The following is a 16,387-nucleotide window of genomic DNA, read 5'->3' on the forward strand; positions in this document are numbered from 1 at the left end:
GGATAATGCAGCTGCTTGTTTTCAATGTACTGGAGAAGACAAGAATGCAGTGCTCCAGTCTGCCTGAGCTGAAGTTTAGGAGGAAGTGGTAGCTGGAGATTTAATCCAATAATTACGTAGCTGACCCAAGACCCAGAAGAGTGACATTGCCCCAAGTGTGGTATTCCATCTTTAGTTTGTGGACAGGGTTAGTGCATCCACAATGCCCCATGCCCTGGCAAGCTGCTGACTGGGCTACTGTAATGCATTGTAGAGGGCTTCTCCCACAGGCACCTGACTGGCAATTGTGGGAAGATGATGCTGGACTAGATGGGCTCTTAATTTTCACTGTGTGTCCAGCGAGGGAAAACCTGATCAGTCGATGAGACAGGGTTGAGCCTTCTCTGTGGTGGCGCCCCATTGAGAGAATGCTGCCTCTCCCTCCTGGTTGACTAGTGCTGAGGAGGAACCTGGGGCTCGGTTGCTGCTTGTTTATGGTGCTTGGCTGCTCTCTCCTTTGGACACTTCTAATTATATTAATAACTTTGTATTAATATTAATAATATTAATAATAGTACTTATATTCTTAGCACCTATTAATAATAATAGTTAATAATCACAACTGCAAATGTTGGGGTGTTAGGCTGCGACCAAGCATCCTCCACCTTTTATTCATAGCAACTATTATGTTACTAATTACAACGGCCGCTTGCGGCGCGTGTGTGTCTCAGACGGTTCCACGTCTCCTCCTCCCCCCCCCCCCCCGTCCAGGATGGCGCGTGTGGGGAGGGGTCGTGCCTCCGCCGCCCCCCAACCCAGTCCAGTTCTCGGAGCTCCCCCCGGCTAGCAGGAGAAGAAAGCAACTGCGCAGCCGCAGAGTGGCGAGCCCCTTAGCACGCCTCGGGCAACGGGACACATAGGCGGAGTCGGCCCCCTGGGAAAGCCAAGGCGAGGTCAGTCTACCACTTCACATGTCTATGGTCTGCAATTGGCGTCCGGGGGCTCCCGCAGAGCCTAAACTTCCTGTAAGGAGCGGAAGCAGTACTTGCCCGGGACTCTCTAGGGCTATCGCCTCTCTCGGCTTTGTCCTGGGCGGCGCCGCCACTCCTTCCGCCCCAATAGCCGGCGCCGGGCAGAAGTTGCGTCATGGCAGCGGCTTGCGGCACAGGAAGTGTCCCCGTGCGAGGCGCGGATGTAGGGGATCGGCGAAGCGTAGAGCGTCGTAGTGTTCGCTTGACTGGCTGAGCCGCTGGCCGGAGAGGGGCTCCTTCGCCTTTCCTTCTGCGCATGTACAGAGCGCCTCTGCTGCTCGGTCTGAGGCTCCGGCGTTGCTGGCGCTGCTCCTTCTCCTCGTCCTTCCCGGTCAGACCTTGGCGCGGCGGCGGGGCTGGTGCTTCTGAGGAGGGCGCACCTTCCGCTCCTGGACTGCCGGCCATGGCGAGGGTCCCCCTGCCGATACCTCTGCCGGCTTCCGGGCCGGACCGTCAGTCGGCGCTGTTGGCGGCGGCGTCCGCGCTGCGCGAGGGCGGCCTGGTGGCGCTGCCCACCGACACGGTCTACGGCGTGGCCTGCCTGGCCCAGGACTCGCGGGCGCTGGGAGCCGTTTACCGCCTGAAGGGCCGCGCCGCCAGTAAGCCCCTCGCTATCTGCCTCGCCGACGTCGAGCACGTCTACAGGTGCGGCGGGGTCGGCGAAGGAGGTGGGGGTCTTGCAATGGGGGGGGGGTGGCCCTCCCTCCGCCTCTCCTCATCCTTCGGCGAAGCAGGGAGTCGGTGGATAGGGCCCCCGGCCGCTTCTGCCCTTTCCAGGACGGCAGAAACCCAGCAAGCCTTTGGCATTGAGGTGTATCAGCTGATTAATCCTTTTATTTCCAGTGGCCTTTGAAGTTAAAAAACACAGGCGCTGATTTTATTTCCTTCAGAGTAAATAACGAGCGCCTCCAGTCAAGTATTAGTCTGATAGCCCACCCCTTTGTTTTGCTGCTTGCCTTTGGCTGCGTGACAGAGGATGGGCTCACCTTGTGCATACTTTCTCCTTCCCCTTTTGTAGGTACTGTAACGTTTGCGTGCCTGACAAGCTGCTGCAGGAACTCCTTCCTGGGCCAGTGACGCTGGTCCTGGAGCGCTCAGACACCCTCAACAAAGACTTGAACCCCTTCACCCCAGTGAGTCTTGGCTAGCAAGTTCTATAGAGACCCTTTTACCTTTTGGAGAGCTCCCAGTTTCCCAATAGGATGTTTACCAGTTGGGTGTTGGGTGTGCTCTTAGGTTGACATCAGAGTGGACCTTCCTCCATTCCAGGCTAAAAGGCAAATCTGATTGATTGGGAATATTAGTGGAGATTTTAATTTTCCTCGGGATTATTTTTTTAAAAGCTATTGCCGGACTACAAGTCTCAAGCTAAGCATGGCTACTTCTTTTCCTGTTTTAGTTTCACTTAGTTATGTGGCCTGGGAGGGGTGGCTGCATTCTGAGATGGGTGGGATAAAGGTGCAACAGATTCCTACTTCCTGTCCTATTCAAATGAGCAGGGGTGTATGTGGGTTGTTCTCACAGTGCAGAGTGGGGAAATCTCCATACCAACCTGCCCACAAGATCTGCTAGGGATGCTCTTCATGACCTGGCGGTAGTAGTGGAGGCCTGACTACTTAGGATTTTCTCTGTGTCTGTGCATTAGGAAATTTGTTGATCCCCCTTTCTGTTGCCTAGCCTTTTTATATTCTTATTCCAGCAGGCATTTAATTTAGTGTGTTAAGGGATTTCCTGTGTTTTGGTAGATGAACTTATTTGCTACACCTGCCCTCTTAGGGTTTTTTTTTACTGAATTTAACTTGTGTTGGACTGTAAGCTATCCTGAACGCTGTTGTGCAGTGGAAAGTGGGGCATATACTGTATATGTATGCATGCTTTCATATACATGCATGTATAAATATCCTGCCTTTTAAAACTATATATACATAAAAGCTAAAAGTAAGTAGTGGTACTCATTCATCTCTTCCTCTCCCCCACCCCGCTTTTGTCACAGTTAGTTGGTGTCCGCATCCCCAGTCACTGGTTCATCAGGGAGCTGGCCAGGGAGTGTGCTGGCCCTCTGGCCTTAACAAGCGCAAACATCAGTCAGGGGGCGAGCTCCCTCACAGTCACGGTAAGGGCTGCTTGAAACCTGTAGGACGGGATGATAATGGAAGCCTGGGTGGCTCTCCAAGTCCCCAGGGAAGGGCATTATGTTCCATTTTGTTTTAATTGGCTTGCTCCTCTCAGAGGGTAAAGCCACTGTGTGTTTAAGCAGGAGCTTATGGTACCCTTTTCTCTGTGGTTGTTGGCTATTAGCATCTGGTGGTGCACACTGGCTCAGGAGCCTGCTGAGCTCTTATGCTCTTCTTCTTTTATATTTCAGGAGTTCCAAGAGCTCTGGCCTCACCTGTCACTTGTAATTGATGGGGGCCCCACTGGGGACATCCATAGACCAGAGTCCCGTCTAGGCTCTACCGTGATTGACCTTTCTGTTCCTGGCAAGTTCAAGATTATCCGGGGAGGATGGTAAGCCTCACACAGCCTCCTCTCCACCTGAGTGGCATTTGTAGGCTGCAGAGCTGTCTTCCTCTGAATAGGATGGAACTATTTAGCCCCAGAACAGTGGCCCTTGGGGGGGTGTGGTGGTGGTCCTAAAGGAGGCAGGCTCCTCCTGCAAATGATTCCCAGAAGCACACCTGCTTACTCCTGCAGGTGGAGTGCCTTGTGAATTGGGTCAAACCTCCTATTTTGACTTTGCATTTAACACACGGATGATGCTAAATTAGCCTTCAAGAATATTAAGCTGCAAACAATGCAGATTTTGTCCCTGGCATCTTACTCCTTCTTTTCTTTTCTGCAGTGCACTTATTCAGACCGTTGAGATCCTGGCAGTCAAGTATGGCCTGACAGCTGAGCTGCCTATATGTGGTCAACTCACACAGTCTCTGGGCAAGTAGATGGTGTATGACATATCAGGAAGCTATTTGAAAGAGCCTTGTCCTGGAAAGTATAACTCTGCCCTTCTTGGGTGCAAAGGGAGCCTCCCCTCCTTTCCCAGTTGACTTCTGTGACTCCAGAAGGATCTGGCCCTGCTGGGGGTGAAGTATTTTCTCCTTCCTGGCATTTCCTTTTGGTTTTAGGGAGGGGCACACACTTCTGTGCCTAAGTATCCCTCCCTTTTAGGAAGTCTGTCCTCTCTATCCCTTGAACACTTGGCCTGGAGGGGTTGAAGCATTTGAACAAGACAGTGCAGCTGACAATCATGGAGTGTATAGAAAAGCAGGAAGATGCATTTTGGTAGGTGGAGCTTGCCTGTGACCAGCGGGGACCAAACTGCCTTGAACTCAGCTCTTCTGAAAACAGAGACCAGACCAGCCACTGACGGGCAAGCAACAGGCTGCGTTTTTGACCAATATCATTAAAATGGAAACCTAGTGTATGTTGGCCTCCATGTTCTTTAGTATGCGGAGGGTGGGGAATTCTAAGACTGGGGGGAAATTACCTATTGAAGGGTGACATGCAGTATTGATAATCCTAGCGGTGTAGGATTAATGGTAAAATGAGAATCTAGCTCATTTTCCCCATGCAACCACTGTAGAGTTCACTTAGTAACTTTGCCTGAACTGCAGGCATGGGGCCCAAACAGCACACTTGCTCGTCTTTCCAGCCCAGCCCCCAAACTATTCATAGGTTGGAGTACAGTACAACTCACTCCACAAAGTCTGCAACAAGCTATTAAGGAGCAGTCTCCATTTGAAGCAAACGCCAAAACTCCACGCCCCATTAGGTCACTGGGGCATCACTTTTTCTGTTCTTGCTGCCTGTCTTGAAGGAATAAATGCCAACACCAGTGAGGTTCTTGTTTTATTGCAAGACTGGGTGCATTTCTGTTCATTGGAATTCCAAAGACATAATACAGCATGTGGTTTCTGAGAACTTTCCTGCATACACAAATTGTCTAGGTTTTGTTTTTTTAATAAGGGTAGGGCTCCATCAGGTTATGTTTGCTGGGAGCAGCAACAGGGTAGAGGTCTAAGTAGCAGTGGCAGCAGAGAAGGAATAAATATCACTGGAACTGAATAGCAACAGGGATGTGCTGTTCAGTTTAGCACCTCCTGCAGAACTCAGATTTGAAATGAATTGTCTTCTTGGCTTGCAGCAGGCAAAGAGATTTATTCTTTTAAGGAAAGCTGAGGGCTTGGAGTGAGGAGGATTGCAAGAGCACTAGCCCAACTATATCTGGGGAGTTTTGCACAGTCGTATATCGGTGTGCTGCCCTGCAGGAGCATAGCAAACCTCTTAAGAGGTATTTCAACATGAAACACAGCTCATCCCTCTTCACCCAGGTTCCAGAAACGTACAGCTCTGAGAACAGCTTCCTCCACCTGAATGGCTACCAGCTTCTCTCTGGGTCTCTTCATGCCCAGGAGAATCAACCCTTCACAGCTTGCTCACATGAGCCACTGCTCTTTCTCTTTGCTGTAGTGCTCTGCCCACCTACGGGTTAGTTCCAGGTACATGTCCGGCTGGTGGGGCAAGTAGTCCAAGTAGAGCCGGGTCAGGGTCTTCTTGGGCATGGCCTTCTCGATCTGGGTGCCTTCGTGCCATTCATTGAAGGACGTGATGGAGACTATCTCCGGGCGCACCATGAGGGCGGCCTGCAGGGCCGTCTCGTAGTACTTGCCGTTTACCCTGTTCCGTGTGTTGTGGTTGTTCCAGGGGCGGATGCTGGTGTCGATGTAACCAGGGCCCACGCTGGGGATGAAGAGGAGGTTGTTGGAGTCACAGAAGGCCTTGATGGCTTTCCAGTTCTGGTGGGAGGAGCCGTAGGAGAAGCCGTTGGAGGCAAAGTAGGTGTAGAGCCCGTCGTAGCCGGCGGAGAGGATGTCGTGCTTGTGCCCCTCCTCCACCAGCAGGGCGATGAAGACGGCGTCATAGGGGGTGTTGCGGAGAGAGTGGGAGCCGGAAGGGGTGAGCAGGTTTGCCCATGCTTCGGGTGGCGTAAGGTACGAGTCATAAATATAAAATAAAGGCAGCCTCCGGCCCGTGCTGGTCTTGTATCTGTAGAAAGCATCATGTGTTCCATACCTGCCAAGATAATAGGCTGTTTAATGCCCCACATTTGGCCTTATAAGTCCACAAGCAGCCTAGAGAAACTTGGTCCTGTTCTTAGCAGAGAAGGCAAGTTGCCTGGTTTTTCCCCGCTCTGAATGTTGCATCAGTACCCTCTTCGCTTCCAGTTTCTCTGATTCTCTGTCTGCCAACAGATACCCAGTGAAAGCTGAGCTCCAGCACTGGGGTCCTTTGACAGGGAGACTGAGCAAAGAGCCCTCTTCTCCCCCTTCCAGCCAGCCCAGCAGCCTGACCACATCACCAGTATCTGAAGGTTTTTAGGTTTTCTTATGAGGGCCATTTTTCTCCAGCCAAAAGAGCAGATTGCCACAAATTCAATAAGTAGCATTTAAAACTTACAGTTTAGACACTCTTTATTTATTAAATAAGCAACGCTCATCTTCAGCCCTGAGTTCTTGGGTTTCACACAAGCAAAAGTGGCCCTTTGTTCTACGTAAGCCTCTCAAGGGTAGGAATGGCCTCTCTTATCTTTTTAACCCTTTGCTTTCGGAGTACTGTACTTACTTGTCTATGATATATTTCACATTGCTGTGCAGAGTGTTGTCGTCACGCCCTTTATATGGCTGTATGTGGAAGGTGACCTGCAGAAAAGGAACACGGGGCAGCAGCAGTTGTGCAGCACCCCCAGCCACACAGTCATTGGACAGCAGCAACTGCAGGAGTAATCTCCCACCCCTGCTCCCACCCAAATTAGTCCTATCACTTCACCACAACAGTTAAAAGTTGTTAAAGGAAGGTGGTGGACTCTCCTTCACTGGAGGTTTTTAAACAGAAGTTGGACAGCCACCTGCCATGTAAGATTCATTCTTTCCATTTTTGTTCCTTCTTATGTATCAAAATCAGTTTTGGGGGTGGAGAGAGAAGAGACTGAACTGTCACAGGCAGGCATTTTTTTATTCCCTGAACTTCCAGATTTCCCCACCCCATTACAAGGCTTCAAGCAGGGAGAAGCTAACCAATTAACAGGGACCCCCTGTAGTTCCCCTTTGCACTGTGGATGACTGCTCACGAGTGGAACCCCCACCAACCCTGGCTGCCACGTAGTTGGAAGCAGCTGTCATAAAACTCGCCTAATAGCCCCAAGCAGTGGTAACAACAGGCACCTGGATTGCGTATCTGTGTGCGGCATCCAATATGAAGGGCACCAGGCTCTCAGAGGGCTCACCGTTGTCATCTGCTAGGCCAGGGGGGTACCAGGACAGAACCATGACTCCTGCAGAGACAGAGAGGATTGTGCCCACCCGCAGGAGCTAAGACTGCCTTCAACATCTGGCCGCTTTACGATCTGAAGATGATGATGCCCCCCTTAAATATGGATGCTGAAAGCCTGCTAGGCCAAAAAGATAGTCGGAACCATTGCACCTACCAGCCCCCACCCCTCAAAGAACTAACCTGCCCCTTCTTCACTTGATGCATAGAAACTATGGAACTCCCTCCCACAGGATGCAGTGATGGCCACCAGCTTGAATGGCTTTTAAAAAGGTTGAGACAAATTCAGGGAGAAGGTTATTGATTGCTAACCATGGAGGCTATGCTCTGCCATCACAGCTGGAGGCAAGCAATGCTTGTGTATAGCTGTAGTCCTGTATAGCAGTTGCCCCCGAATCCTGCTTGCAGTTTCCCACAGGCATATGATTGGCCCTTGTGAGAACAGGATGTTTGGCTCTGACTCGGTAGGCTCTTTTTCCTGATCCCTTGTTCCGTGCCTGCCAATAGCAAGACATCTGGCCTCTGCAGCAAAAGTGGTGATGGGGGAGGAGCTGTCCAGGACAAAGCAGTGCTGAAATTTCATCTGAGGTCCAGATGCTGAAATTTCAGACTCCAGCCTCTCGGGGTTGCCTGGAAACCCCAGAGAGGAAAAAAGAAAGGTCTTTGGCTTTGGATGCCGCTAGCGCAGATGTGGCATTTCCAACCCCCCACCTTCCACCCGCCAAAGCTAGACGAGTTGCTGGCAGGGAAGGCTGTTATCCTTTGAGGAGCATCTCTGGGCTTCCCCTCTGTGATATGAGGGATATTTTGCGGCCTTGGATGCTCCCAGGGATTTCAGCAGCCGCTGATTCAAGGGGCGACGAGGGGCTTTATGGGCAGCTTCTGAGCGGGGTCGGGGTCTTGTAGGGGTGCTCGGCCTCTCAATCGCCCTGGCCAGTCTGCCCCCCCCCCGCCTCCTTCCTCTCCGCACCCCTACCCCGCGGTCGGTTGGGGACGCGCCCTCACTGACCGATGGCGGCGGCGCGGAGCTGGCGCATGTGCTCCTCCAGGACTGCCGGGTCGCGGGAGCTGTAGGGCCCGAGGGCCGGGTAGAAGCTGGCTCCGATGTCCTCGGGGGGGCTGTGGCGGCCTTTCGGGTAGCTGGCCGAGATTTTGGGGTCCCAGTGGGGCACCATCACGTGGTCCCAGTGGAGGTAGCGGCTGTCGAAGCGCGGCGTCCCGTACCACGTGTAGTAGAAGACGTGCAGCGAGGAGGAGACGGACGGGGCGTCCCGGTCGGGCGGGGGCTGCGCCCCGACGGGGGGCGCAGGGGAGTCGGCTGGGGCGGGGGCCTCCTTGGCCTCTTTCTCCTCGGGCCAGGGCCCCGGGAAGCGGCGGCGCCGGGGGTCGTCGGGTGGGGGCTTGAGGGTGCGCAGCGCCAGGAGGGCGCCCAGGACGAAGAGCGCGCAGAGGAAGAGCGCCAGGCAGGCGCGGCGGCGCAGGCGCACCATCCCGGCCCCGAGCCCCAGCTGCCGCCGGCCCGGGCGGGCAGCCTCCCCGCTAGCGGCCCAGGCGAGGCGCCGGCGCGGCACTTGGGCCCGTCTGCCTCCCGCCCTGCCCTCCCAGGCGGAAGAGCCCAACGGGCGGCAGGCCGGGCGACGCGCACTCTTCCCCCCGCTCCCGGCCGTTGGATGGTACGGTCCATGCATAGGGGCGGGGGGAGGAGGCCGGCATTAACCTCTCATTGTCCAGCCAGACTGCGCTGGGCCTGGGTCAAGGCACGGAAGCTCCTATTCCAGGCACGGGCGTCTTTTCTCACGAAGGGATGGGCAGGGCGCCCGAGGGAGAGGACCGGGCAGGCGGCGAGCCGCGGAAAGGAGGACTGATGGCAGTTACTGTAGCGATGACCGAAATGCTGAACTGACAGCTCCCCTGCACCAGGAAGGGTACCCATTAGAACTGTATAAGCCATATTCGGCTGCTGTGCCAAGCCCTAAGTCGCCAGAGGAGCCCAGCAAGCCTCTTTCTGCCGTTGAGCCATCTAGCTCAGTCTTGGTGGTGCTGGCTGACAGGTGCTCCCTATCCCTACCTGGGCCTTCTGCATTCACGTGGGTGCGCTGCTAGAGAGAGAGAGAGAGAGAGAGAGAGTAACAGCAGGCGGTGTGAGGGTACATGCTTAAAAAAAAAAAAGCGGGGAAATGATAGCCCTAAGACGAGAGAGTCTAAGAGGGATTGCCAGTCAATTCTGCAGCTGGAGAGCTCCTCTGCCTTGGACAATGCATTGACAGACCGCGGGATAGCAAATCTCTTGTTCCCAGAGGCGTAGCGTGGGGGAAGGGGGAGCCGTGGCCCCAGGCGCAATTTTGAATAGGGGCGCAAACAGTCGCCCCCACATCAGGCTCCTCCATTGGAGCCTGGCTACGTGCCAAAGGAGCTGCGCCTTGGCTGCGGCGCTTGTGCCTGGTGCAGCTCCGCCCTCCGCCCCAGATCAGGCCTGACCTGGGGGAGGAAAGCAGGAGAGTCGGCGACAATGCTGCCGTCCACCTTCCTTGGCTGCGAGGAAGCAGCTTCCCTGCCCCACTCCTAACCCTGAACTGTCGCGCGTGGAGGGTGCCCTCCGCGCCCTTCGGGGGCGCGCCTCGCACACACACACTGGGTTGTGCCGGCATTCGGTCCGACGCTGCCTGTTCCTTCTGGCACCACCTGGAGTCTGGTCCTAAAGCTCTAGCTGGTGCAGAATGCAGTGGCTGGATTGCTGGCGGGCAGCCAACCGACAGCAGGTGTGACCCCTCTGCAAAAATATCAACACTGTCTGCCCATAGGTTCCAATTCTTTGCATAGTTATTCTTCAGCTTAGAGTAACTTGAGGACCCCTGGAACCTTTATATCCCAGTTCAATCGCTGAGGAGTGCTGCTAGTTGCCCCCCCCCCCCATGTTAGTTGCCGCTACAAGAGACTAGAAGGGAGTGTCTTCATATAAGGAGGAGTTCCCTGTTCTCCAGGAGTGATGAGATCCTCTGAAGAAATATGAGTTGCTTGGGCTGAGGAGGAGCAAGGTATCAGTCTGGGTCTTTCCAGGGATGAATTACTGGGTGTGGTGCTTGGGCTCAGCTGAATGAGTGCCCCGGCAGCCTTGTATTGCATGCAAAGAACTGGAAATGCCAGAGGAGGAAAACCAACTGGAGTTGGACTGCTGGGAGGCACACACCCTATCGGTTTCCCTGCATGATATTGGAGAGAGCATTGTCTGCCAGATCTTGTGATACAGGTCTGCTGTAGTGGGAATCTTCTGCACAGGTCTCTCTCACTGGCCACTCTCTTTGAGGCTGGTGGCCAGGGAAACCTGGGCCTTACCACTGCCATTCTGTATGCGGTGGAGCTCTGTTCTGTTCTCACAAGGGAGTCCCTGCCAGATGAATGCCTGCTGGGTGGTGCTGTTGCTCATCCTCTGCCTACTCCATTGTTCTTCTAGTTCTGGACCTCAGTTTACATGATAAGCAGAGTTCACCGGATTAGTGGTTCCCAAACATTTCCAGGCCATTGCTTCCTTGGTTCCATAATTTCCCCCCGGTACCTGTTACCCTACCCTATAAAAAACATTCAGAATAGTGGTTTGCACAAGCACAACCTACTGAAGAAATCAACAATGGGATCAAAATTTAAAGCCGTAACAATTAATTTCACATTTATTCAAAATCCAATTAAAACTATTTAGTTTAAATAATTCAATGGTTGATGAACTTGATCCAGTGATACCAGCTTTTCAAAGTCTGGTAGTCTTTAATATCCCCAGTGTTCCCTTCTTCTTAAAAGCCCCTTAGGCAGCCCACTTTGCCACTGCACTAGACAAAAGACAGTAGATGCTGGTGGAGGCTTATCTTCCTGTTGGCTGCAGTTTGGTAGATGGGCAGCAGATGGCACTTTACCACTGTGGGGAGAGAAGACAGGAAATAGTAAGCCCCCCCCCCAGTGCCACCCAGGCACCCTCTTCTCCTCAAGAAAGTACTTGTCAAATTGTGATTGTGTAGAGTATGGGGGAGTACAAATGCATGTGAATTGGGTGTGTGTGATTATGCTACAGGAAAATTAATCTAGATTCATGCTTGCTATCCTAAATGCAACCAGCCCACAACTCTTCTCTGACATTTTGCTGGGCCCATGGAGCAAAGGTGGGGAGCTAGCAGCCCAGGTGTGGCTTGTGGGATCTCCTCCCCACAGCACCACATTTAATTGATGGATCGATTAAGACATGTATAGATCCCCCTTTGTCAAAAGGCTACTGGGCACTTTACATTGCAACATAATAGCCGTGCAACACGAGCACTTACATGCAATTATATATATATATATATATATATATATATATATATATATGGATGTCAAACTGTCCACAGATCACTACAGCTGCCATCCCCCTCACCTCAAAGCTCCGAAATACCTTCATTTGGAGGTACCAAGCCCCTAACCCCAACAGATGCAGGAGAGGGTGGGGGTGGGGGAGAAGGAGGCTTCTTTTGCTTGGGCTTCTGCCTTCTTTAAGGTAAGGAAGAGCAGGGCAGGTTTGCATCTGGCTGACTTCTGGGAGCCTGACCTCTTCAACAACTCAGAAATTCTGCATCTTTTGTTTGGTGACTGTAGGGAAAGTAAAGTACTAACTGTATTAAAAGTGGCTTATGTGAATTAGAGCTTTGGATGCACACAGAACACTTTGTCAGACTGGTTAGGGTTTCTTTTCATTTTGTTTAAAGTGAAGGAATGGGAGGAAGACCTTGGAGGAGCCTACGACCCCAGGAAATTATTATTTATTCATTTGTTGCATTTATACCCTCCTCTCCCACCCTCAAGAAGCTCAAGGTGGTGTATGTGGATCTCTGTCTCCCCATTTAATCCCTACAACAACCCTGTGAAGTAGGTTAGGGCAAAAGGCAGAGACTGGCCCAAGGTTACCCAGTGAGCTTCATGGCTGAGTGGAATTTTCAACCCTGGCCTCCCAGGTCCTAGTCTGACACTCTAACCACTGAACCACACTGCCCATCTCTCCCCCCTCAATGCCCCCACTCCTTTGCCATCTTTTCTTCTCTGCAGGCTGGACTGCCCCACCTGATAAGGATGGAATAAAAGGCTGTTGGCAAGCAAAGAGGGCTGTGTGGACCGCTTGCTGTGCTTCCAGCGACTGCTGGTGTCTGTGGGGTCCAGAATCTGTAAGGAAGCAGCTCAAGGAAGGAGGAGTAATCCTGGGAATCACTTTGCTTTGATCCCATGCAATGGCAGGGATGGAGTGCCTTGAGGCTGGAGGCAGAGGCGGCTCTGCTCCCTTTGGAAATGACTCCTCTTAACTAAGCTGGCTGCTCAGCCATCCCACTGTCAGCATCAATCTGAGGTTAATTGTCAGGAGGCACCTCCAAGGTGGCCTTTGCTAGTTAGCGCAGGACAGGAAAGGAGATCGCATTGATGGGAGCTGGAGAGAAACCAGCACTTCCCTGCTCATTTTCTCTTTTCTGTGGAGGGAAAGAGAAGCCAAGGCAACTTAGCAGCATTTACATTTTAATGGGAAATGTCTTGCCTGCCTGCTCCTCGAGGGCTCACAAATTGCTTTCCAATCCTGGGCAGCTGCCTCATATGACATCAAAGAGCCCCCCCCATTGTAGCTCAGTTACAGTGGGGGGGGGGAACATTTTCCCACTTATGGTGGGAGTGCCCCCTGGCATCCAAATTTTGGACTGATGTTTTTGAAGCACTCTTCAAATGCCCCATCCAAGCCTGCCCCACAACTTGCCCTTCTGAACTTCAATTCCAGTCTCAACCCTTGATCAGCATATAGACAAAATCCTGAAAGGTTTGGTACAATAAAACCACGCAGTCAAAACCTGCATTTAACAATCGAAATACTGTTGTACTGTATATAACATTCACACATCCTCATTGTGTGTTGTAGAAACCTGGCTACTATCTTCATCTTATCCCCATCCTGGTTAAACATTAGAAAGGCCACCTTACATTCACCTGACTGTCACTCCCTGCTAACAATGAACTGATCAATGAGCTTAATCGAATTGTCTGATACAAGGGGCAGTGCAAAAGAACCTGCTAGAGTCAGACTGATTCTATATGGCTCTGTCCACCGGGGCATAGTCTCTCTGTGAATGGAATCTCCCCTGTAGTATTGCCGATGGTAACTTGCTAAGAAGGATCCACACTAAAATGGATCCACACTTGTCTGATACAAGGGGCAGTGCAAAAGAACCTGCTAGAGTCAGACTGATTCTATATGGCTCTGTCCACCGGGGCATAGTCTCTCTGTGAATGGAATCTCCCCTGTAGTATTGCCGATGGTAACTTGCTAAGAAGGATCCACACTAAAATGCTGAATAATTTTCATGAGGATCTTTTTTAAAGCTGCAAATAGTTGCTGAGTTTAAGAGATCCACAAATGACAGATCCTTACCTCCCTAGTGTGGACCTCTCTCTCTAGTCTACAGGTAAAGGTACCCCTGACCGTTAGGTCCAGTCACAGATGACTCTGGGGTTGCGCGCTCATTTCACTATAGGCCGAGGGAGTCGGCGTTTGTCCGCAGACAGCTTCCAGGTCATGTGGCCAGCATGACTAAGCCACTTCTGGCGAACCAGAGCAGCACACGGAAACACTGTTTACCTTCCCGCTGGAGTGGTATCTATTTATCTACTTGCACTTTGACGTGCTTTCGAACTGCTAGGTTGGCAGGAGCAGGGACTGAACAACAGGAGCTCACCCCATCACGGGGATTTGAACCGCAACCTTCTGACTGGCAAGCCCTAGGCTCTGTGGTTTAGACCAGAGCGCCACCCGCATCCCTGCCTCTCTAGTCTAGATGGCTCCTAAGAGGGAAGGGACCAGCCACCCAGCTGGGGCTGCTCCTGCATTGAACAGTGAGCTGCATTATTCTCCATCTGGCCTACAAGGTACCCTCCAGCTCTCCGTGGGACTGATCCAGGAGTGATGTTGTGGCAAAGGCCACATCACCAGAGGAGGAGGATATGGAATGTATTTTTCTCTGTGTGCTGCTTCCCCCTCCCTGAATTTGGCCAGGCTGCTTCCTCCTCCTCTCTCTGCTCAGTGGCTCATACAAGCTCTCTAAGGATGCTCACTTCCAACAGGGGGATCAAAGCTATTAGGCAAGTGATAAGAATGAGCACGGGCACAATGGAAGCGTAATTACACTGAAGTTAATTGAGTTTCATTTGTCAGATGTACTTCTAAAGGCACATCAGAGATGAATGAAGCTTTCCGCAGTGATCTATATTAAGAACATAAGAAACAGGCCAATGGGGCCCCATCTAGTCCAGCCTCCTGGTCTCACAGTGGCCAGACAGATGCTCAAAAGGGAAGCCTGCGAGCAGGACCTCAGTGCATCTCTTATAGCTCCCAGCAACTGAAATTTAATAAATAACCGATATTCAGAGGCACCGTGACAATGGAGGAAGAACGTAGCCATCCTGGCTAGTGGCCTTCATGAATTTGTCTAATCCTCTTTTAAAACTGCCCAAGTTGGTGTCCATCACTGCCTCGTGTGGGAGAGAGTTCCATTGTTGTGTGAATAAGTTCTTTCTTGTGCCCTAGATCTGCCAACATACAGCTTCATTGCTTGGTCCCAAGTTCCAGCATTGTGAAAAGACTAGGGAAAACTTCTCTCGGTCCAGTGACTCCACATAATCTATAGTTTAATGTGCCTCCATCATGTTCTCTAACTTCTCATTCCCCCCCCCCCAAACTAAAAACTCCCCCAAATGTTGTTCCTCTCCTTTTATGGGGGCTTGCACCAACTACCTGATCATGTTAGTTGCTGAACCTTTTCCAGCTCTTTCAGAGGCAACCAGAACAGTAGACAATATTCCATGTGTGGTCACACCACTGATTTCTATAATGCCATTAGATACCAGCAGTTTAATTTTCAACCCCTTTCCTAATGATCCCTAGCATGGAATCTGCCTTTGCCATAGCTGCTGCAAACTGGCTCAACATCTTTTATCAAGCTACCCACTACAGCTCCAAGGCCTTGTTTCTGATCTACCACCACCAGTTCAGATTTCATGAGGGTATATGTGAAATTATTATTATTATTATTATTACTTGCCCCAACATGCATCACCTTCACACTTATTTCTCTTGAGGCTCATTTGCCATTTTACCGCCTATTCACTCAGTTCAGAGAGGCCACAGCCAAAGGCCTTATGAAAACCCCTTCCTGGGTTCCTGGACCCACATTTTGGCATGTTGCATGGTTGGAAGCATCACTTCCCATGCAACGGAGGCCTCTGTCTTCATCTACCTATCACAGCCTGTAACTAATTGACTGTTGACCACGTGAGGCCCTTGTGAGCTCCAGGCTAAGTTGCTGCAGGAACTTTCTTCCAAAAAGAAACTTGGAGAAATTGCTTGATTAGCAATTAGTAGTGCAAAACCAGCAGGTTGGGACTTTCGCCAAAGGTGGACAAGCATCAAAACGGGCTCATGGCCTCGGCTGCTGCTGATTGTGCCTGGCAGGTCTGTCATCTAATTTTTAGAAGCTGGTGGGGGGTAGGAGCACCTAATCTAATTGTGTTGGTCATATTTTGCATCTTTTAATTACTTGCCCTAGAATTAATTAATGTTTATACGCCTGGTTCAACAGAGGACAGTTCTGGAAATCTCAGTTTGGAGATGCTAGGAACAGGCATTTTTGCCCAGGTGGCTCTTCAGAGCCATGCAGGGTCTGCACTCCCAGGTAAAGGAAATGGGGTTTCTTTTTCACAGCACCTAGAGCTCACATCTGAAGGAGGCCTGCTCTGGGGCCAAGGTGAGGGCTGGCTTCATGGCTTCTAGTCCCCACATCTGTTCATGCAGCTTAGGGCTCTCAACAGCCATGACCCATGAGGACCACATGGGACCCCTTGTTCAGAGGCACTTCTGATTTTGCATCTCTGGAGGCAAGCACCAGAGAATGGCTCTGCTCTTCTTGGAGACTCCATAGGAGCACCTGGCAGCCCATTACAGTGGTACCTTGGTTCTCAAACTTAATCCATTCCGGAAGTCCATTCCAAAACCAAAGTGTTCCCAA

At 51.6% G+C, this 16,387-nt stretch overlaps 2 protein-coding genes across 2 annotated transcripts; one reads left to right on the forward strand and one right to left on the reverse strand.

The window, feature by feature from the left end:
* The first annotated feature begins 1,048 nt into the window (after positions 1-1,048).
* Positions 1,049-4,431, forward strand: YRDC (yrdC N6-threonylcarbamoyltransferase domain containing). The gene is made up of 5 exons (XM_028739231.2): positions 1,049-1,655; positions 2,029-2,143; positions 3,004-3,123; positions 3,376-3,518; positions 3,853-4,431. The coding sequence occupies exons 1-5, from the start codon at positions 1,267-1,269 to the stop codon at positions 3,947-3,949; spliced, it is 864 nt and encodes a 287-aa protein (XP_028595064.1). The 5' UTR covers positions 1,049-1,266; the 3' UTR covers positions 3,950-4,431.
* Positions 4,432-4,843: 412 nt separating this feature from the next.
* MANEAL (mannosidase endo-alpha like) lies at positions 4,844-8,945 on the reverse strand. Its single transcript, XM_028739229.2, has 4 exons — positions 8,344-8,945; positions 7,229-7,338; positions 6,630-6,706; positions 4,844-6,080 (listed from the first exon to the last, which is right to left on the reverse strand). The coding sequence occupies exons 1-4, from the start codon at positions 8,822-8,824 to the stop codon at positions 5,444-5,446; spliced, it is 1,305 nt and encodes a 434-aa protein (XP_028595062.2). The 5' UTR covers positions 8,825-8,945; the 3' UTR covers positions 4,844-5,443.
* Positions 8,946-16,387: the final 7,442 nt, after the last annotated feature.

Source organism: Podarcis muralis, chromosome 7 (assembly GCF_964188315.1).
Source record: "Podarcis muralis chromosome 7, rPodMur119.hap1.1, whole genome shotgun sequence".
Lineage (NCBI taxonomy): Eukaryota > Metazoa > Chordata > Lepidosauria > Squamata > Lacertidae > Podarcis > Podarcis muralis.